Source organism: Panthera uncia, chromosome D4 (assembly GCF_023721935.1).
Source record: "Panthera uncia isolate 11264 chromosome D4, Puncia_PCG_1.0, whole genome shotgun sequence".
In the NCBI taxonomy this organism is placed as follows: Eukaryota; Metazoa; Chordata; class Mammalia; order Carnivora; family Felidae; genus Panthera; species Panthera uncia.
The window spans coordinates 64390789-64414075 of NC_064807.1; the positions used below are offsets into that span (position 1 = coordinate 64390789).

The following is a 23287-nucleotide window of genomic DNA, read 5'->3' on the forward strand; positions in this document are numbered from 1 at the left end:
TGCAAGATCATGACCTGAGCCAGAGCCCAACGTTTAGCCAACTGAGCCACCCAGACACCCCCCACTGGCTTTTGAATACCTAGTTCGGGACCCCCATTCCAATGAGCTCCTGAAAAATGCAATTTCAAATCATTAAGAGCCTTACAAGGTCATGCTGCGGTGGCAATTAGAGAACCACCATGCATTTGATGAGGAGAAGTGAAGCCTCCCTGGTCTTGACGTTTAAGTCACCCCGACTAAAAATGAACAAGGACAAAAACCTCCACGATTTCCAACGCACAGCATATAATATGCACGCATCATACTTCCTTCCCAAAGGACAAACTCACATTCTGCGCACGAACTTTAAGAACTGTGCGCAACCGCGCGTGGAGACTAGCTGATGGGCTCAGAAAGGTGGCACAGGAACGCTCTCCGCGTTCAGCTAATCCTAACGCCCCTCGGACGTTTGGGTGAGAACGTCTGAGGAAACAAACGTTGGGCCGGAGGGGGCAGGGGCCCGAACGTGACGCCCACGGACGACGCCAGCCAACCGGGCGGTGCCGCCGCGCCTCCCGGCACCAGAGGCGGAGCTGCCGCCGAGGAGTCCCGCCCCAGCCTGCGTCGGCCAGTAGCTCGGTCGCTGCTCTTTTCCAGGCGGGTTAGCCCTACCAGGAGGAACCGAAGACAGAATACTGGCTGGCTGGCCCTCCCAGCGCTCGCAGCCGCGCCATGCTCGTCCTCCGAAGCGGCCTGACTAGAGCTCTGGCTGCGCGGACGCTCGCGCCTCAGGTACCGGCCGCGGAGACGTGCCCACGCCGTGCCTTGGGGGAGGGGAGGGACGTCAGCGAGGAGCTCGAGGTCCCGCGCAAGCGCTTCCCGGCTGCGCTCCCAGACTTACGAGCGTCGCGCAATGGCCCAGTCGGTTCCCGCCCCAAATTGTTCTAGTGCATGTCTGAGAACCGGAAGTGGGGTCACGGGACTCGCGGGAACATGGAGGCGCAGTTCAGGGAGGGTCCGCTGGTCAGTATCGCCTCCAGGCCGTTTCGCGAGCAGCCGCGAGTGGGATTTTTCTGGCCTACGTGCCAGGCGTCTCTGAGGACACCCTTGAAGCTCCCGCTGCTTCGTTCTTGCCGCCCAGCCCCCTGCGGTCGCCACGTTGAGGCCGGTGCCCGGTGCTTGCTGATCGAGCCTTTTCTATTTACCGTTTGACAAGCCACCGCCCTCCCCGCCCCCCCCCCCCCGACGAAAGGTAGAGGAGAAATAGGTCAACTAGTAGTTGGCGACCGAAGTGACCTCCCTTGTTTAAACGAAGTGCACACAGCGAGCTTTTTGCAGAGAACCTGGAAGAGAAGGCCCAGGGTGCGGGTCGTGGAGCGTCCAGCCCAGCCTCCCACTGTTTCCTGTGGGTCGTGTCCGAGGCAGGCAGGGTTAGGAACCTCAGAGCAGATACGGTAACAGCCTCATTTACCCTTGAATGAGAAACGTGCACAACAGATTTTTGTGATTCAGCCTTAACTGTTGGGAACCCGCCTATCTGTCAGTCTACAGTGTTTTTTTCCTTTGGATATTTAGGCTTGTACTTCTTTCTCGAAAGGTACATAGGAAGGGAATTAACCTACTCTAGAGACTGACTTTCTGGTGAAGACTGAAGAAGAACCAGTAATGGCCCATTCACCCAAGATTAGCAATAGTCTTTATCCTTCTGATCCACACTTTTCTGGGGCAGGGCCAAAAGTTATTCCTTACAACTTTATTCTGGACTGTGACTTTATTATTCTGGACTGTGACTTTATTAGATGTCAGCCAAGTGTTCTCTTTTAATTGAATGTAAGTGCTGCTGAAAATGAGCCCTAACCTGAAGATAAGGGAGCCTGGAACACTTATGAATCCTACCCCATAAATAATTGTAGTTTCTGCCCTTTGACAAAAATCACCTCCCCACAAGCACACACGCTTACCTCACTGCTGTTACCTTTCCCTGGGCTTTTCCTCTAATTGTTTCTTATTTGAAAAATAATAAAACTATGTGCCTTTGACCACATAATTTGTTTCCAAATACAAATTCTCTGAAAAATAACATAAAAGCAATTGTTATAAATACCCAACGGTTCCGTTTTCTAATATATTTTATTTATTCTACTTTTTAAACTGTAACACTAGTCAGTTGTTTATTTGCATAACATTCTTTCATTAAAATTTGATTAAAATGACACAAGCATGTCCAGCAAAAATAGAAGTATCTGCAATTGTTTTTGGTGGGAATACTTGCTTTCCAAGTAAGCTTAGATACTTGGGCAATAGGAACAGAAATCATAGGGGACATGAATGGAATGAACTCAAGTATATAATTATGACTTTATACACAAAATATATTTAAAAATTGTGTGTTTTAACCTAAATTATGTCAGATAAAGAAGCCTACTAGTTTCATTTGGTATATCAGGGAGTCAAAAAAGCCCAAAATTAGTCCATAACTCTGTACCAAAACTGACTTCATTTATTTACTTAATTTATTTATAAAGTAGGCTCCATGCCCAAAGTGGGACTTGAACTCATGATCCTAAGATTGAGAGTCACATGTTCTACTGACTGAGCCAGCCAGGCACTCGTGTACCACTACTTTTAATAGATAATTCTTATTAATAAGTTTTATAAAATTGGGACATGATAGCCAAACCTATAGTAAGAAAGATTTGTAAATGCAAATACCATCATAATGTATGTGCATGTGTATGCATACACATAAATACATATACGAAAGATAATCTCTGCATGTCCTAGCTAAGGTCATTTAGACTTAGAGGACTAATTTAGAAGAAAAATTTATATAGATAGCATATGACTAATGCAAAAAGAACTTAGTGGTTCTTAAAAGATATTTTCGTCAATCTGGTATAATTGGATGGATTAAATGCCCTTCTTCACATTGCATCTATAATTAAACCTAATAGTGATTCAGACAATTCTAACTCATTGATTTTTCCTTTATAGCATTCATACAGTCTACCACCATAGTATAATGTGGTTATAGTATAGTATAATGCATATATAACCCATGGATAGATTATAGCTTCCTTTAGCATCAGAGTCCATTCCTGTCCTTACCAGGGATCTACTTCATTAGATGTGATAAATACTTTGACCTGAATAGCATTTTTTATTTTTAAGAAAAACCTAAAAAAGGGTTTTTTGCTAAGACATTTCCATTTCACCTTCCATAACACCTGCATATTTTATAGCTATTTAATTGCATAACTGTATAGTTATAGTAGTATATAGTAGTATAACATATAGTGTTGACTGAAAACAGAATATTGGCTAAATAGGGTAAGACATTTGCAAGTTTATTAGAATCCTAATTGTAGTTCTTGAGTAAAGGACTTTTATTAAGACTTCAGTGCCTTCTTACGATAAAATTCATGAAAAAGTGGCTAACAGTAGATCCCTGCTAAGAAACAGTAGCTATATATTCAGCATACTTAAGAGTAGTTGTCTGAAAAAAAAAAAAAAAAAAAAGAGTAGTTGTCTGTATTGACATCTCTCTAATCAAATGTCTAAGGACAGATGACAACAGTGGTACAAATATGGATTATGAGTCTAATGAGTATCCCTTGTTTCTAGATTCAGATTTGGTTGTAACAGTATTATAAACCCTGCCTTCCCAAAATATTTAAATTTGCCTTATCTTTGTTCAGGTGCACTCATCTTTTGCTACGGGCCCAAGACAATATGATGGAACATTCTATGAATTTCGTACTTATTATTTTAAGCCCTCAAAGATGAATGAGTTTCTGGAAAACCTTAAGAAAAACATACATCTTCGGACAGCTCACTCTGAATTGGTTGGATCCTGGAGTGTAGAATTTGGAGGCAAAATGAATAAAGTGTTTCATATTTGGAAGTATGGTATGGTTTTTCCAGCTTAAGGGTTCAGTATAGATTTTTGTTCTGTTAAGTGTTACATGATGCTTAGCTCTTGGATTTAGATTAGTATAAATACCCACAGGTTAAATTAAACTTTTGAAATGGGGAACAACAGTAAAAAATGAATTCAGTAATTCCTCCTCCCAGGGGTACACCTTTAACAACCCTTTGCGCAAATCCTTATGTTACCATAAATGGGAAAGTGTGGCATCTCATATTTCAAATCATAAAATTGTGAACTAGACTTTAGTTCTCAGAAAAATTATAAATGGCTTATGGTAAGGATGAGTTATGAAAAAAATATAGCAGGGGTTGTAAGAACCAAGTAGGTTAATATCATAAAGGATGGGAGAGTAATTCCTTCTTATTGTTGAAATTTAATAGTCAAAGAAGAACAGGTTACAGGAATCCCCGGAATGTGTGTTACTCCAGTGTCTAATCTTTGTGAAGTCCACATCAGGACTTGATGAAACCCAAAGAATTTCAATACTTCACTTAATGTTTAATCATCAGTGTCCAAAGTTAATAGTCATGAAGTACTTTAATATGAAAAATGTTCATTCTGTATTTAACATGGCCATAGTTTAGGGGTTCTCCATACAGTAATAGAACAAATCCCATTAAAGCACAATTTTTGTTTTAATATGCCACCAGTGGACTCATGTCCATTTAAAAAATCACCAGTCAGGTCCTGATATAACTCACTTAAGCTCTTAAGATGCCCTGCATAAACCGTAGAAAAACTTCTTACCATTAGTCTTACTGAGGCCCTAAAAGTAAATATAATATTAGGCCTAAATGTTAGTAAATATTTGAGTAACAAACGTAAGAGAAATAAATACTGGGTAAAAAGAATGGTGATCCTAAGAAAGAGAATCAGCACGATTTCTTTGGAAGCTATTCAAAGAAGATGCTAAAAAAGCACATATTCCTTTTATTTATGTTAAATTTAATACAGAGTGTACCTTGACCTGAGCACACACCACCACCACCACCACCATCACCACTACCACCAAAGAATAATAGTCTTTCTCTAAACTGGCACTATAGTTTAAATGTCTCAAACAATAAGAATAATTAATATCTATTGAGTGCTATCCAGGTGTCAAACACTGCTCAAAGCACCTTTCATATAGTAATTCATTTAACCTGCACAGAAACCCTGGAGGGAGATACTATATCATTATTCCCATTTCACAGAGTAAGAAACAGGCACAGAAAGATTCAATAACTTAACCTAAGTCACACAACTACCTACTAGAGAATAGTTTATAAACCCCACCATATGATGTTATCATTAGTTGTTTAAATTCCTACTCCCCTTTTAGAGCATGAGAAACTTAAGGACAGATGTCATATCTATTTATGTTGGTATCTCCAGTGATTTAACAGTGTCCTTACGCGGCCTCAGTGAACATTTGCTGAATTGAATGAAATCCAAAAAAAAAAAAAAAAAAAGGTATAGGTGATTTTAAATAAATTTTTACTTTTATTACTCCTTTTCTTCCCATAGATAATTTTGCTCACCGAACTGAAGTTCGGAAAGCCCTGGCCAAAAATAAAGATTGGCAACAATTTCTCATTCCAAATCTGGCTCTCATAGATGAACAAGAGTTTGAGATTACTTACCTGGTGCCATGGTGCAAATTAGAAAAGCCTGCAAAAGAAGGTAAGTCCTTCCCTCTTAGTTACTTTGAATTTTGATGGAGAAAATACTACAGATTTCAAGCTATAAAAACTACACTTCCATAGGGAAAAATAATCCCCTGTGTTTTATATAGGAATATATTATAGAGATAAAAATGAATTTTAACTCGTTGCTTATTAAAACAATGAACATTGAATAATGAAGTTGGTTTTTTCCCCCCAATTTGGAAAAGCCCTTAAAGTTGAGGTATGAGTATAAAAAGTTGAATAGGGAGTAAAGTTTGAAAAGTTGGGGGCTGGAAGCAGAGAAAACATGTTCTGGCAAGTGAAAGATAAGGTATGAAATTTTGTCATAGTTGTTTTTTTTTTATACACAAAAATTACAGTTAATCTTAAAATATTAAGGATATTTTTGCTTATAAGACTTTTAGGGGACTTAAACTGTTAAGCTGTATTACTGTAGTTTAACATTTTTGTTTTCCTTTTCTCATTTTGAAAATAATTACTAAAGATTTCTCTTCTTGCTGATTTCACTTTCTTGCTCACTTAAGGAAATATTTAACATAGTTTTAAACAAAGGTCAGCTTTTTAAAAAGCATTAACTAACTGAATTTTATTTTATTTCCTCCATTATTCCCAACTTTGTAGTATATTTTAGATTATCCGAGATTTGAAAAGTCTTGTTTGGATCCTAATCCACCTAGACCTCCTCACAGGCTTTCAGCACTATCTAAATGAACTTAAGTGGCTTCTTGGACAGTGTCAAATCTTGGTTTTCTTCCTCTGCTGTTCATAACTCTTTAGTAACTTTGTACTTTTATTCCTTTTTCTTCTCAAAGCTACTTGTCCCTAGTTCCTTTTTCTTTACCTGCACCTTACCTCTGACCAGAAGGTAGAATGCTTTTCAGATGTTTATCTGGCTATTTAGGAACAATAAAATCATCTCGTTCAGTTTTGGATTTTTTTCCTAACACTCAAAAACTCAGACAAGACTGGCTCCATCGTTTGTTCCTATTAGAAATGGAATCATATAGGGGGAAGTTATATAAACAAAAAAGTATTACCTCTTAAAATTAGAAAGAGGAGGAAATACAGGAGATCAGAGAAGTCTTTTCTAATTCATTTCTTACCTAAAAGTACAGATTCAGGCAGCTCAGAAACCTAATCCTAATGTAAATTTTCAATATTTTATTGACAAAATTTATAACAGTATTTCAGATAATAGCTTAATATATCTTCCCAATTTTGTCTTTTTTTTTTTAATGTTTATTTATTTTTGAGAGAGGGTGAGAGAGAGACAGAATTCAAGTGGTGGAGGGTCAGAAAGAGAGGGAGACACAAAATCCAAAGCAGGCTCCAAGCTCTGAGCTGTCAGCACAGAGCCTGACACGGGGCTCGAACTCAGGACTGTGAGATCATGACCTGAACTGAAGTCCTGTGCTTAACCGACTGAGCCATCCAGGCGTGCTCCCATTTTTGTCTTTCTGTATAAGCTTAACAACTGATCCTTAAACTTGGACAAGGACCTGCTAAACATAAAAGCAAGGAAAAATAATGCCACAATTCATGTGTACAGTTGTGTGATCCTCCAAATCTGTGTACGCAGATTAGCCTTCCAGTTGAACCAGACTAACCTGATTAGAAATTTCCTGAATATCTTTTGTAAAATAATTGCTTTTCCTCCCTATTCTAGGAGTCTATGAGCTGGTTATTTTTCAGATGAAACCAGGTGGGCCAGCTCTGTGGGGTGACGCATTTAGAAGGGCACTTAACGCCCATGTGGATCTAGGCTACTCAAAACTAGTCGGAGTTTTCCACACAGAATATGGAGCACTCAACAGAGGTACAGTTGTCTATTTCTTCTGTGAAATTGCAAAGTATATTGGTGATCTACTAAATTTCTTGGGTCAGTTTGTCTCTTTTCTTCATTATAGCATATATTTAAATTTTTATTGCCAGAGTTTTAGGATTTCTGTAATTTTAAACGTTGAAAAAAACCTGTTTTTTATCCTCTTTGTTTAGAATGTTAACACTTCATGAAGTGTTTTTCAAATGTTGAATTACTATTTTCCATGACACATCAGAATGCTGAAAAACTGCAAAGAGCCTCAAGAATATATCTGTTCTTTCATCTTTTTTTTCCTCTAAGTTTACTTTTGTTGGCTTTTTAAAATAACATTTCTTGGGGTAGGAAGATTGTCCTTGAATGAAAAAGTAATACATATTTTCACACATACTAAATACATGGACATACCCTAAAGCGGGGAAAGCATTTCCCACTACTTAGAGATAATGCTGTTAGTATTTTGGTCTACATAGGTCATGTGTGTGTGTGTGTGTGTGTGTGTGTGTGTGTGTGTATACATATATATACACACATACATATATATATATATATACATACACACATATATATATATACATACACACACAAGTATCTACACACATTCATATATATATATATATGTGTGTGAATGACATAGGAGTAAGATCAAAATGTTATTTGATATATATATACATGCTACAAATAATGCATATGCATTGGGGTGCCTGGATGGCTCAGTTGGTTAAGTGTACAACTCTTGATATTGGCTCAGGTCATGATCTCATGGTCGTGGAATCGAGCCCTGTGTCAGGCTCTGCACTAAGTGGAGCCTGCTTGGGATTCTGTCTCCCCCTCTCTCTCTCTCTGCCCCTCCCTGACTCACTCATGCACACATGTACTCCCTCTCTCTCAAAATAAACAAACTTAAAATAAATGACCTCTTAAACACTTCAGTGCAGATATACATAGCATACAGATAAATATACATACCTGTATTAATTATTTATTCATTCATTCATTCATTCATTCATTTTTAAAGTTTACTTAAGTAATCTCTACACCTAGTTTGGGCCTCGAACTCACAACACCAAGATCAATAATTGCATGTTCTTCCCACTGAGCCAGGCAGGCATCCCCTCAACTGATTTTGAAACATCTGTTTGGAGCATTTAACTTTTAAAGTTGAAAGTTATTACAGTCAGAATTTCAGAGAGTGTTTTGTGGCAAACTCTTAAAAATGTATGTGAAGTTCATCTGGAAGGATAAAAACTAAGAATAGCTAGTAAAATATTTGAAAGACTCATTATATCCATTTGCCTCCTCATCTTCCTCACTTGAATGTCCAATGGACATCTCAAACCTAACATATTCAAAGCTGACCTTCTGATCTTTACCCAGAAATTTAACTTCTAGTAATATATCCTGTGAAAATAATCAGAATACACAGAAAAAGATATTTTGGTTGGAAAATATATGAAGAGAAAATTATGAAAATTACTAGATGTCTAGCTCACACCATATACTAAACTAGACTTAAAATGGATTATAGATTTCAGTGTAGACAGAAAGAAGTCATAGAATTACTAAAGTAAAATATAAATGTATTTAATGATATGGATGAGAACTGTATTTCTAAGCCAAAAAACAAAGAAACAGTAAAAGAAAAAAATCAATTGATGATTTTATTTTTTAATCAAAAAAATGTATATTTTTTCAAGAATAGAATTTAGTGATCCATCACTTACATATAACACCCAGTGCTCATCCCAACCAGTGTCTTCCTTAATGCCCCTCACCCCTTTAGCCCTTCCCCCCCACCCAACAACTTTGTGTGTTCTCTGTATTTAGGAGTCTCTTTTGGTTTGTCTCCTTCTGTTTTTATATTATTTTTGCTTCCCTTACCTTATGTTCATCTGTTTTTATCTTAAATTCCACATGAGTGAAATCATCTAATATTTGTCTTTCCCTGACTTATTTTGCTTAGCATAATACATTCTAGTTCCATCCATGTTGTTGCAAGTGGCAAGATTTCATTCTTTTTGATCACCAAGTAATATTCCATTGGAAAAAAAAATAATATATATATACACACCATATATTTTTATCCATTCATCAGTCAATGGACATTTGGGCTCTTTCCATACTTCGGCTATTGTCAGTAGTAATGCTATAAACATTGGGGTACATGTGCTCCTTTAAATCATCATTTTTGCATCCTTTAGATAAATACCTATTAGTGCAATTGCTGGGTTGTAGGGTAGTTCTATTTTTAATTTTTTGAGGAACCTCCTAATACTGTATTCCAGAGTGGCTGCACAAGTTTGCATTCCGACCAATAGTGTAGAGTGGTTCCCCATTCTCCATATCGTCGCCAACATCTGTTGTTGCCAGAGTTGTTAATTTTAGCCATTCTGACATGTGTGAGGTGGTATCCCATTGTGGTTTTGATTTATATTTCCTTGATGATGAGTGACATTGGGCATTTTTTCATGTGTCTTTTAGCCATCTGGATGTCTTCTTTGGAAAAGTGTCTACTCATGTCTTTTGCCCATTTCTTCACTGGATTATTTGTTTTTTGGGGGTGGATGATTTTATTTTTAAAAGGCTCAGGGGCACCTGGGTGTCTCAGTTGGTTGAGTGTCTGACTCTTGATCTCAACTCAGGTCTTGATCTCAGGGCCGTAAGTTTAAGTCCCACATTGGGCTCCACACTGGGAATGAAGCCTACTTAAAAAAATAAAAAGGGGCACCTGGGTAGCTCAGTTGGTTGAGCTTCTGACTCTCGGTTTTGGCTCAAGTCATGATCCCAGGGTCTTGGGATCAAGCCCTGCATTGGGCTCTGTGCTGAGTATGGAACTTGCTTAAAATTTTCTCTCTCTCTGCCCCTCTCCCCTGCTCATTCTATCTCTCTAAAAGAATTAAAAATAAAAACAAAAAGGCTCAATTTTTCTGCATGCCCCAAAGCACCTTAAGTAAAATTCAAAAGCAAAAAGAAAAATGAAGACTTATACAAAGGTAGACCTACAAATGACTACTAAATAAGATACAGATTAAGACAATAATCCGATGCCATTTTTACCTAATAAAGACATACTTATATATAGTATTTGATAAATTGGGAAAAGTAAGTACTCATATACTGTGTAGGGTTCATACTGTCTTAATCATTTCCCGAAAGTTGGCAATAAAGATAAAAGGTTTAATTTTTAAATTATTTTTGCCAATATTCTAGGAAACATGCATAGATGTGTAGTGTGTTAGGTTATATAGGAAGGAAGTTTGAAAGGATGTAAATGATATTAATGATGATGTTAATGTTTATTAAGTCTATTTTTTTTATAGTGGGCATATATAACTTTTATAAGAAAAAACTACTGAAAACATGTGTGCCCAGTTTTTAATCTTAAATTCATTCTCAGAACAGCAGAGAAAGAGTAATATGCGGAGTACTCAGGACATAATTTCTGGAGGACAGTTACAGTATGTACACTATACATGTAGAATTATATATAAAATACTCTTTGGTTCTCTCAGTTTAAATTTTAGGAGTTTATATTGAGGAAATAATCAGATCCAGATTGCCTGGGTTTGAATCCCAGCTTCACCACTTACTGTCTTTGTGACTTAGCATGAGTTACTTAACCTTATGGTGCCTTACATTGCTCATCAATAAGATAATAATCATAACCTAAGAGTATTGTGAAAATTAAATGAGTTAATACATGCAGTACTCTTAGAATGAGGCCTGGCATATAGTAAGCACCCAATAAATGTTAGTAGTAGTTGTCTTTGACATTGTTATTATAGATCTACATGTAGCTGCTGCTCTCAGTCTATGGCTGCATTACTTACAATAAGGAAACACTGGAAACAGTGTGGTATGACCCTATGTGTATATGGAAAGAGATACACCAAAATAGAAAAGTGGTTATTTTAGGGTGGTAGGATTAGAAATGATTCCTGCTTCCTTTTTATCTCCATTTTCTAAAATCTGTACAGCTAATGTGTATTACATTTAGTCATATCAGTATTCTGTAGAATCCTGAAATATTTTGAATAATGTAAATAATTAGCAATAAGGTATTGGGATAAAAAAAAGTCACAAGGAGGCATTCACAGAGCCATTAAAAATTAAGGTTACTACCATGGAAAATACACACTGTTGATTTTTAAAAATATTCCTAAGCATAGTATACATTTTACTAATTTCATTTTACTAATTTTTTAAAGAAATACACTAAATATTAATAGAGGTTTTCTCTAAGTAGTTAAAATTATGCTACTTTTATTTATTCATTTTTTAAATTTTAGTTTAGGGAGAGAGAGAGAAAGAGAGCACAAGGGAGTGGGGGAGAGGGATAGAGAGTGTGAAAGAGAGAGAGGGAGGGAGAATCTTAAGCAGGCTCACCCTCAGCACAGAGCCCAACGTGGGGCTCTCTCACGACTGTAAGATCATGACCTAAGCTGAAATCAAGAGTCAGACACTCAAGCAACTGAGCTACCCAAGCACTCCCAAATTATGCTTTTAATTTTTTTATATCATCCACATTTTTAGTAATGAACATTTTTGTTATCTTGCTTTTTTTTTTTAATAAAAATAGAACATAGTAGGACATCATAAAACTTGGGTCCAGCCTTGATTGTGTCTTTTAGTGCTGTTACTTACTTTTTCTCTCCAGCTATCTGTTTTTCAACTATAAAACTTTAAAAGTTTGATTGATTTATCAATTTCTCTCCCAAATCCCTGACCCCTCCGAAATCTTACTAACATACTTAATTTTACCTTCTTGATATTCACCATGAATAAGACTTAATGTTTCTGATTAATTTTTTGTATTTCTTACTTGTAGTAACGCCATGGTCTTTAGAATCTATTTTTGGTTATTTCTGCAGTTCATGTTCTTTGGTGGAATGAGAGTGCAGACAGTCGTGCAGCTGGGAGACATCAGTCTCATGAGGATCCCAGAGTTGTGGCAGCTGGTAAGCTATTTCACTAGGCATGAATTATTCGTACAACAAATCTCATTTAGTCAATAACTTTATATGCCTTCTTATGAAATGCTTTTTTGCAGTTCGGGAGAGTGTCAATTACCTCGTGTCTCAACAGAATATGCTTCTGCTTCCTACATCATTTTCACCTTTGAAATAGTTTTCCACTGAAAGACAAAGCATTGCATTAACTGCTATAAGATGTGTCTGCTAATGGTGCTTAAATTCTCCCAAGAGATTCTTTTATTTGGAAGATGGTAAGTGAATTTGCTAGGTCTCTGCACTTTTAAAGCCACCTCTACCTCCTTCATCTTTTCCTTTCCACTTGAGGAAATAGTTCATTTTCCCCTTGGCATTTCTGTGTCTGTTACACATTAGAAATACTTGCCACTACTTGAGGATTTTGATTTTTCATTTGTTTCGGAATATCCCTTGTAATCTATTTTGACAACCAGACTCTGCTTTTATAGCACTTTCTTAAATTCAAGTGATGGAGGGTGGGAGGGAGGGGGAGGGTAGGTGATGGGTATTGAGGAGGGCACCTGTTGGGATGAGCACTGGGTATTGTATGGAAACCAATTTGACAATAAATTTCATATTAAAAATAAAATAAAATAAAAGTTACTTTGAAAAAAAATAAAAGTCACCCACATAATCCCATCTAAAAAAAAATTCAAGTGATGATTTTACATTTCTGTGGCTGATATTTTTAAATTATTTGTATATAATATCTTTTCATCATGTCTGTTTTTTTGAACTTTAAAATCTTTTTTGCCCAGTAGTGTTTATTTTGTGATCACATGGGATTCCTAAGAATCTAAGGTCAAACATGTTTCTTTACTTTGACCAAGTAATGTCACTATGTCATTTTTATTAATTACAGTTTTCACATTAATTATGAGTCACTCTAACTTGGAATATAATGTAATTAGGTCTCAGTGTTAAAAAACTTCAGAAGACTTGTTTTATGTGCCGAAATGTGTTCATTTATAGTTAATTTTTGTTCATTTTCGATCACTAACTAAGATAGTTGGGACAGTTCTGTTTTAAAGAGATCTTTATGGTTATGGAAATGGTTGCCTGAATAAAAGCCTACATATCCATTCTGCAGGGTTTTATTTGTGTTTTGTATTTGTATTATCTTCTCTAGAGCTTTTATAATGTCGCTATAGGGTAGTGACAGAGTAATAATTTAACAACTTTATTGTAAATGTTAATTTACATCAAGAAAATAGCATGGTAATAGTCCCAGAAAGAAAGTTTTCAGTACCACCACAGATAGGCTAGAGTTTTCCTTAAAGCACCTTTAATTTCCATTTTAGTTGAGTGCATCTGCATTCTAAAACTAGGTTTGGTACTTCCAAACTCTCTTGATAGTCTAATATTTAGAGCTATGTTGTTTCTAAAACATATTGTGAATATAAAATAGTAAATCATGAATTAGCTGTCTTAAGGGAAATTTACAAAACAAGTGTTGTAAGCCTCTTGATAGAAGAAATGTCTAAAGGATTAAAACCAAAAAATTGAAAGGAAAGGTGACATGGTGTTCAGGTGCAGCCTATACAATTAACAGACAGGAATGCAAATAAAAGCTTTGTGATCTGGCTGTTGTCATGTTTTCTGCTTCCCGTTAAAGCAGAGCTCTCCGTAGTTATGTATATTCACCCTCTTCACTTCTTGTTCTTCCCTCAACTTGACCCTTGTCGATATACTGAAATGACTCTTCAGAAGGTCACCAAAGACCTTGTCTTACCAAAATCTATCTTTTTCTCTGCCTTTACCTTGCTCCTCTTCTCTGCAGTGTTGGACGCAACTGACCACCTTCGCCTTCCTGAAACACTGGATTCTGAGCTTCGATATATGGCATCATACTCAGATTTTCCTCCTCACTGGCCAGTCCCTGTTCCTTTGCTGGCTTCTCTCTAAATATGGGAAGGATGTCAGAGCACAGGAATATTTTCTGTCTTCATTTTCTTTATAGGTCAGTCCCAAGGCTTAAATACCATACATGTGCTGTGCTGATGTTTCACACATTTTTACCTTCTTTCCCATCATTGTTCCTGAGCACCAGACTGAAATAGCAGCCATATTTTAACACAACCACCCACTTAGTTTGGGTCACAAACCTTAATAGCTCTCTCCCCCTCAATCCCCACATGGATCTTGTCAACAGTGCCTTTGGCTCTGTCAGTAAAAGAGATCCTAAACATTCCTATTCCTCCCAATATCGCTTTGCCTCCCTACTGTCCTTTCTCCCCATACAACCACCTTTTTTTCTGAACAGCGATTAGATCAAACCATTACCTTGTTTAAAACTCTCCAGTGGCTTCTCATTGCACTAACAATAAAATCCAGATACCTTACCATGGCCTGCTAGGCCCTATAGGTTCTGGTTTCTGCCCCTTCTACCAGTCCGGAGACATTGGAATTCTCTCCCTCCTTCCCCAACTTGCCAAGTTTTTTCCCACCTGGGGCCTTTGTCACCAGGTGTTCCTTCTTCCAGGAAGGTTCTCTCTGCCCACCTTCAAATGTTGGCTCCTGCTTATTTTATGAGATATGAGCTTAAATGTCACTCTTCAGATGGCTGCCTCTCCATCGTTACCTCATTGCCATGGCTTATTTTCTTCTTAGCACTTACTGTGGTCTGAATTTATTGTATTTGTCTACATATCCATCGTGAATGCGAATATAATTTCTCCACTGAAATTTTAGTTCATTAGAGCAGGAACTCTGTCTTCAACACTGCATCCCCAGAACCTAGAAAGGTATATGGTGCACAACAGAGTTTAATAAATATTTGTTAAATTACGATTCCAGACTAATTTTATGAGGGCAATCTTAACTGATACACCACCTCACCAGAAAGAACTCTCTGCCATTTCAATAGTGGTCTAAACAAGTTATTTATCCACTAAGCCACACAATTTCCCCATATATCAAATGGTATTGCTTACCCCATAGGGCAGACAAGTAATTGAGGATTACATTAAGTGTCTGACAACACAGTAAAACACTAGAAAAAGCTAATTTTCTTATACTTTTTCATATGTAATATATGCATTAACATTTTAAAGTTTCCGAGGTTTTTTTGAACCTTCAAGTATTTATTTAGGCTTTTCTCTATATAGAAGATTTTCCTCAAGACCCACGGGTAACTTACATTATCTAAGTTACTTGCCTTTTCGTTTTTCAGTAGTTTTCTTCTCTCCCTCAGTGGTCATTTTCCACAAAGAAACTGTTCTCTAGCATTTCACTTAAGTTGTGGTAATGTGAACATTAAGAGGGAAAGACAGAGCTGTGACGCAGAGGCTGAGTGGTCTAGAAGGCTCCGTCACAAACCGACCAAGACCCTCCTCTGCACACAGCCAGATGTGCACCTTAGCAAAGGACCGCTCACTACCCGTTGTCCCAGCCATTCTGAGGAGGTCCCACATAGGGCCATGACTCCACCGTGCAGCCTACCAGCGGGTGTTTGACAGACGTTCTTCACGTTAGTGAGATAAGCAGACAACTTTTCTGAGATTTTGCTAGTGAGCTATTAAAACTATATCCATGTGTGTCATCAGAGCCTACATAACCTTGGCTTGCGATTGCACAGCACTTCTTACAGAAGGAAGGCACCTCTGATGTTCCTCTACTGTTTCCACGTTTCTGCACACTCCCCCAGGCCACATGCCCAGGACAATTGCCACACTCTGTCCTTGCATTTTCAGTTGAATCCGCAAAGGACAACTGAAGGCAGCCATTGTAGCTTCTATACCAAATAAAGCAGTGAGACTTTTATTAAACAGGTTTAGCTACACAGTGTTTTCAGAGATCTCTATAGCTTCGAAATCATTAAGCTTTTATCTAAAACCTCTTAAACTTAATATTTACTATCTTAACCAAATTATGAAAGTGCAAACACCCTTTATTTCCAAGTAGTCCCCTCAGCCCTCTTTCCAACAGGACATTTAGCCTGTTCTACTACAGGCGGACATTTCTTACTCTCCTGATGGCTTTATAAGCATTAACAGTAGGTGGTGCTACAGATGCATGGAAATAAATTTGCATAGACCAGCAGAACTGCCACAGCTTTATTTCGTGACTCATTACAACATAGAAATATGTTTTTTTAATACTTCATATAAAGTTATTGACATACAAAATTTTTTTCTTTTTTTTCCTTTTAATGAAAATGATTTAACTTAGAAATCTGTTGTGAAACTTTTGTCTAGTTTTGCAATTCTCAGATATTCCAGTGCAAAAATAGATCCCATTAGAGACAGCATAAAGTGCTCGGAATGAAGGGGCCAATGATAAAGAAAAAGCACAAAAAAACATAGCTTCATCCTAGGGTATAAGAAGAGAGAAAACTTAATCCTTATGGAAATATAAACATTCTATAAAAGGGATGCAACAATTTTGAAGAGAATTAGAGCCATCTTACTATAGTACTATATCATGACTAGTAAATTGTTATAAGGGTACAAATTAATATCTTCGTATCAAAGTGGTTCATTATTACATAGGACACATGGCTCTTTGGAAGAAAATTTACCTGATATATACAACCACGAGAAGAAAACAGACAAATCCCTTTCATCAATGATTACAGTGAATGAAGGATGTGCAACATATAATAGTCACAATGAACACGCTTTCAGTACAGATTGAAATACAGTAGTTTGAGGTTTGGCTGTTTTTTAACAATGAACTGTGCTGGATGTTTAATGTATACAGGGCTTTGTTACTGTTTTCTTTTGTATTTTTCACATTCACAGTTGTTAATAAAGTTTCCAGGTTGTCCAAAAGAAGCAAAAGCAGCAATCTTTGAACACTTTTGAGAATTTTTGAACCTCACATACTTACATTTCCACAGGGAATATATAGAATTTTTACTTGAGTAGAGAATTGGTAAAAAATTTCTACTACGATTAGGTTTACAAAGGAAAATGTAAAATACTATCTGGATAGTCTAAAATGTAACCACAAAGTCAGTGTGTAACTGTAGATTGTTCCTAGCTTCAGAAGAGATCTTTTTTAAATCTATATTGAAATTTTTTTGTTTGTTTTTTCACAACAGTTTACAGTGTCTTTTGATTTTTTTTCAATGTGACCTTGAAGTCAGAGTAATTAAAGCCAAGAGCTAGCTATTCACTGATTTAATAGAGAATTAGAACATAATAATAGTGAACTGGGAAAACTAACAAAAGTTTGATTTTTAAAAATATTAAACAGTGAGAAAATAAATTACTCTATGAATCTTATTAGAGATAGCACAAAATATAATCACCTCATCATGCCAATGGTTACTGGAACTAGGCCTTCATTACCTGTTTATCATTTTAGAAAACAATGACATTAATTTCTAAGTCATTTTCTTTTTCCAAACAAGTTATGTGATAACTTTCTATAAATTTTAAAAAATATAGATTTGAAATAGATCTGAAATCTTAACACCTTTAGAGTTAATATTTAAATCTTAGAAAAAGAAGAAATCAGTAATAACATTGAAAGACAGCTTGAACTTCACCCAACAGTACTTCCCTCATATTTTTGTTGTCTTAAGGCAGATCACATTAGGCATTAGTGAAATAATGTTTTTTAAAATGTTTACTGACTAAAAAAAAGACTGGGTCGGAAATGTCTGAAATATATTCCATGTGTGGGCATTTGCTGTTTTTATTTTTTTCATAACAGATTCAGGATTGAGGAGGTGAAAATTTTGAGATTGTCAGAATGGGGTGTCTAAGATCTTCAAATCCAATTATTTGAAGGTACTAAATGCCTTAAGCACAAGTTGTGTTACTCAAGTTTTGAAGCTAGTGATCTTCTTTGTGAAAGTACTCATTATTTAGTCTTGAGACCCCTATGACAGTTAAACTTTTTTTGGCTTTTGCACTGTTGCTATTTAAAAAAAAAAAAAAAAAAAAAGCTGCCCAGTATTCCTTCACTGGGCTCCCACAACAACAAAACAACCTATTATTTGTAAACCTGTTAGCTGAATAACATGGCACAGGGATTATCTACTGAGACTTAATTTCTCCCCACCCAATCCATACATACATACATACATACTCAATTCAGCAATAATATACACTCAAAAAATACTTAATAAACTGAGATTAAGAGTATTTTAAATGATGACCTTAAACTCAAATATAGTATTGTCATGAGATCTTGACCATAACCTTATTTTCTAGTCACTAGGCACTAGTCAGAGGATACACCTGCAGGCTTCCATAAGAAATAGCTAGTGAAGTGAGGCCATATTCCTCTATACCACGGGTTCTACAAAGAGGCCATTCCAAGGATTCACAAGTCACTGACAGAATTAAAAATTCCAAATAACATTAAAAGTACAAAGATTTTTGTCAAAATACAATTCCATCTTTTCAAATTCTAGATTAATTTAAAAGGCCAGAAATAATACTACACTTCTGTCAAACAGGAAGTTCTTGAGATGCAATGTACCGTGTTAACAGACAACCAGGACAAATGGACACAGGCCTCCCTAGGTTTGAACACGCCATCTCTTTACTCCCATGACCTAGCCTCAGCAGCTTGCAGCCTCAACAATTTGGCTGCTCTTGGCTTCTTTCCAGGATCTTAGTTTCTTTAAATTTAAAGTCCCAGAAAAATGACCCCCGGAGACCCATGGCTCCAAGCAAGGGACAACATAAGAATGGAACTAAGTCTCACCTGTCTTGAGCCACCCACAACTTGCATGTTACTGCCACCACAGCAGCTCATCAAAGAGGGAATCAATGCAGGCCTTTCCCACACATGGCACCATTTTGTCACCTGATTACGATGCTGATAGACTCTGAAGCAGAGCAGCTCTCGCAAAAGGGTGCATGACACACCATGGTCCTTCAGGCTTTCTGAGCAACTTGGCACTAGTAACTCTGGCACACTCATTGCCAGCAATGGATGTGTCACCGGGAAACCAGTCTCCTGGCATGGCACGGCTTAATGAATGAAGATGTACATGCCTTTTGAGTTTGATAAATAATCACTGGCCATGATTACTTGAATTATTGTTGCAACCCCAGTGAGAATACAAAGGAACAAAAAAAAGTGTGATTTCAAACCCATATGTCCACTGGGTTCCATACTAGAGTTTCACATAGGTAATAAGGTAATAAACTAAATTCAAGTCTTTTTCACTTGAGAGCCATACAAGACATAGGCTACAAAGGCACTGCCCCTGTAATGGAATTTTGTTTTCATTGCATTGAATTGCATTGCATTGAAGATAGTATCAGTACAGTATCCAGTTTACTTCTTCCCACAAAAACGTCCAGGTCTTTCTTTTGGAACACTTCACATGGTGCAAAGGGAGGGCTAGTTCCTCCTTTCTTTCAGTCACTCTGCATGAACAGTATTCTTCATACATAACTTTCTTTCACTTTCTCATCCTGGAGAAAAGATGTGAGAACTGCAACATCCACTACTGTCTGGTTTTTGTGTAATGACAAGTCCTTTAAGTGGTCATCATCACTTTGGTCCTTGGCGAAGTTTACAAATACCTGTCAAAAGAAAGATGGACCTTTATAAATACCTCTCTACTTGTTCTTTTTTTTTTTCAAGTTGTATTTTCACCATGTAGAAAGTAGGGTAGGAGAATACAAGATTGCATAAATAGATTAACAAGAAAACTATGTGAGGGAGAGGGGAAACTTGAAAAAAAGGATCAAACATTTAAAAATTAAACTTTTCTATTGCCCCTCAAATTACCAACTGTTCAATCATCTATTTTGACTCTTATAAGCCAGATTAAAAAGGAAAGAGAGACAAAAACTAACATTTAGTAAATAGGTACTAAGTGCCAGAATCTGGTACCTGAAGTTACCTAACCTAAATATGTATTCATTCAATATTTATTCACCCATTTATTCATTTATTCATTATTTACGAGAGAGAAGAGAAGGAGCAGAGGTAGAGAGAATCTTAAGCAGGCTCCAGGCCCAGTGCAGAGCCCAACATGGGGCTCGATCTCACAACGAAGAGATCATGACCTGACCCAAGATGAGCCACCAAGGAGCCCCTGATGTTATCTAATTTAAATGGGATAAGGCACCTGGCAAAAGGCCTGGCCTATGGTAGGGACTAAAAATTGGTAGTTATTGTGATTATTATTACTATGCTCACAATAACCCTCTAAAGTAGAATCATCTCCCTTTTCACATTCAGAGCAGTTAGTAAATAGCATAGCTAGTAGATCAGAAATTCAAGCTCAGATGGTCAAAGCTGCTCTAGGACCCATAATGGGAGTGGGGGACAGGGATTGGGAACCCTTACCCTCAAAAGTCAGTCTATTTTTGACATTCAAAGCTTACTTGGTCAAGTGTTGTCTGAGAAACAGAGTAGTCTTCTATGTGGAGTCGCTTTTTGCTCTGGGAAAGGATGCTGAATATCCTAGCCAGGGAAGATAATGAGGATGGAAGCTGGTACTGGAGCATGTTCCGGTGCTTCTCTTTGAGAACACTTCCTGGAAAGGCAAGTCCAAAGAACTCCTGGACAGGCTTCAGATCAGGGTTGGACCCTGCTATTCGTACAACTATCGTATAACCATCTCCAAACCTGAAAGCAGAAAAAACAAAACAAAACAAAACAAAACAAAACAAAAAACAACCAAATGGAAGATCCTCAGGAAACCTCTCATAAGAACATTTAACCCTGCCCACCTGGTGCCATGAGAAAGGAAGATCCACAACAGACCCAGAAATAAGTACCTGAGAGAAGGAACTAGTTACCATTTATTGACTACCTATTCTGGTGCCATGCTGAGTGCCTTAGACATATGATTTCATTGAATCCTCACCTGGACATATGAAATCTGGCAGATGCTACAGAGAAACTGAAGCCCAGGGGGTTAGTCACTTTCCCCTGGTACAGAGCTCCTAAGTGCTAGGGCCCAGGATGTGGACTCATTTGTGTTGGACTCCAAAGCCTATGCTCTAACCATCCTGGCATGTGTAAAATTTCCCATTTCATGTGCTTTCCAAGGCCAGAAGGTAGATATTCCTAGGATACAGGCTCTCAGGAAGGTGAAGGAATTTGTGCAAGAGCACACACCAGTGAAAGGTAAAGACAGAATTTGAATGCAGCGCTGTCGGACCTCAAAGCCCTCATTTTTTCCACTAAACCATTTTGTTCCATTTATTTCCCTTTATTTTAGAGCCACCACGTATATGCTCACAAAAAGAATGCAAGCTTTCTCAGTACGTATCATCCCAAGGAAATGGTCTTTGTTACCTATTTTTCAGATGCTGGACACTGCCAAGACACCGGAACCTCCCATTCACCATAATTGCCATCCTAGTGCACAGCGCTTCACATTCTTCCATACTGTGGGAACACAGAGATTTTTGTTTTAGAAAGATGCTCCTCTAATCATCAGGACATCATAGGACCTCGGGAATTTGAAAGAAATACATTCTCAGTTTCCTAGGGCATAATTGCACCCTGTTCCAAATACATGAAGATGTAGCAATAACACAGTTTACTGCCGCACTGTTTACCCTTGTAAAAAAAAAAAAAAATGCAAACAGTTCAAATGTCTATAAAAAGAGGAATAGTTAAATAACTTTTTTTAGGGCATATCTTATTGGAATACTTTCAACTCATAGCTACGAGAAAGGATGACACATCTAAATGTACTGACTTGAAATAATGTTTACAAAATATTAAGTGAAAAAGAACAGTATCTATCTGGTATCTAAGAACCCCAAGCTTGCATTTTTGCTTGTAAAAATACACACACACACACACACACACACACACACACACACACACACACACGTGTGTAGAAATCTGCAAAAGAAAACTGCAAAGATGTAGCCTAATGATAGTTATCTCCTAGTGAGGCAATTTCAGGTAATTTTCACTGTTTTTCTCTTTGCCTTTCTGTATTTTCTAATTTTTATACAATGATCAAATCCACTATTTAGAAAATTTTTAAATTACACAACACAGATGCCAAGCCAAGTCTTCACTACTGACCTATGAGATGTAAGCACTACTGATCTCCCTTCCTTGACAATACTTAAGGCACAATTCCATAGGAATCTCCGGGCTTTGGGATCCATGCCTGTGGTAGGTTCATCCTGTGATCAGAATAAAATAAGTCCTATTATTTGTGGAAAACGCATCAAAGACAGATTTAAGTGCAGAAGCATCTTTGAAATAAGATGAATGGGAAGTTAAAAGTTAGGCTATTTCTTGATGGACCAAAGAACCAGACCTTATATACCAGAACAAACTGCATACTTGTTTGTAACCAGTTCATTCTTATAAATGTGTCACTGAATTTTTTAATAAAATTAAATTTCTCCAAATGAGTAGAAAGGGAAAGGAAAAACCTATTTAGTTTCAATCATCTTTTCATGACTGACAAGTATACACTAAACTTCTTTTTTGTCTGAAATTTCTATTCAAGTCTGTATTAGGTTTGGGTAAAATTACTTTACTTCTTTTTTTATTCTAACTCACTCCAGCTTAGCCTGTTATATTGTATTTGCTAGTCTTAGAGAAACAGACTACAGATCCAAACAGTCTGGATAACATTATAGCCTTAACCCAAGGCTTCTTCCTGTAATAACTTCAATGCAGAAGAAAAAGGGCCATGGGCCACTGTCCAGTCTAATCTTCTGTTTTCATCTATCTGTATGTAAGGACTATGACCCAGATGCCACCTTGGGGATCTTGAAACCATAATTTCCATCTATAGGGGATGAACACATAGATGATAAGAATGTTCCGGAGAAAGGTCAAATCACATATCCAAGACTCAGTCACACCTGTCGGGGTTCTCCACAGCAGAGAAATAAGGTCTCTGGAGCATCTCTCTTTTGGAGCATGTGAGGGCATAGCAAAACCACCCCAGTGTGTATCAAAAAAACTTCCCTCTGGTTTTCTAAGGCTTCTCTGCTGT

General features: G+C 37.3%; 3 protein-coding genes across 9 annotated transcripts in view; 1 reads left to right on the forward strand and 2 right to left on the reverse strand.

The window, feature by feature from the left end:
• The window catches only part of LOC125926342 (olfactory receptor 13C9), a 229643-nt gene extending 229123 nt beyond the window's left edge, over positions 1-520 (reverse strand). For all 3 annotated transcript variants that reach the window (XR_007459087.1, XR_007459086.1, XM_049635685.1), the window contains exon 1: positions 330-520. The gene's annotated coding sequence lies outside the window, so the exon portion shown is untranslated. The remainder of the gene's footprint in view (positions 1-329) is intronic.
• A 49-nt stretch (positions 521-569) lies between these two features.
• LOC125926374 (protein NipSnap homolog 3A) overlaps positions 570-23287 on the forward strand; it is a 30198-nt gene continuing 7480 nt past the window's right edge. Inside the window, exons 1-7 of one of the 3 annotated variants that reach the window (XR_007459088.1) lie at positions 570-771; positions 3678-3888; positions 5420-5575; positions 7247-7396; positions 12271-12357; positions 12450-12623; positions 14168-16640. Coding sequence is in view for 1 of the 3 variants with exons in the window: in XM_049635754.1 (XP_049491711.1) it covers positions 712-771; positions 3678-3888; positions 5420-5575; positions 7247-7396; positions 12271-12357; positions 12450-12526 (741 nt within the window). In the remaining 2 variants the exon portion in view is untranslated. Of the gene's footprint in view, positions 772-3677; positions 3889-5419; positions 5576-7246; positions 7397-12270; positions 12358-12449; positions 13473-14167; positions 16641-23287 lie in introns of those variants that run through there. The other 2 variants (XR_007459089.1, XM_049635754.1) reach the window with 2 other exon arrangements.
• ABCA1 (ATP binding cassette subfamily A member 1) overlaps positions 18262-23287 on the reverse strand; it is a 132473-nt gene continuing 127447 nt past the window's right edge. For all 3 annotated transcript variants that reach the window (XM_049635500.1, XM_049635481.1, XM_049635490.1), the window contains 4 exons: positions 22357-22460; positions 21610-21702; positions 20691-20934; positions 18262-19880 (listed from right to left, as the gene is read on the reverse strand). In XM_049635500.1, coding sequence (XP_049491457.1) covers positions 19740-19880; positions 20691-20934; positions 21610-21702; positions 22357-22460 — 582 coding nt within the window. In that variant the 3' untranslated portion in view covers positions 18262-19739. The remainder of the gene's footprint in view (positions 19881-20690; positions 20935-21609; positions 21703-22356; positions 22461-23287) is intronic.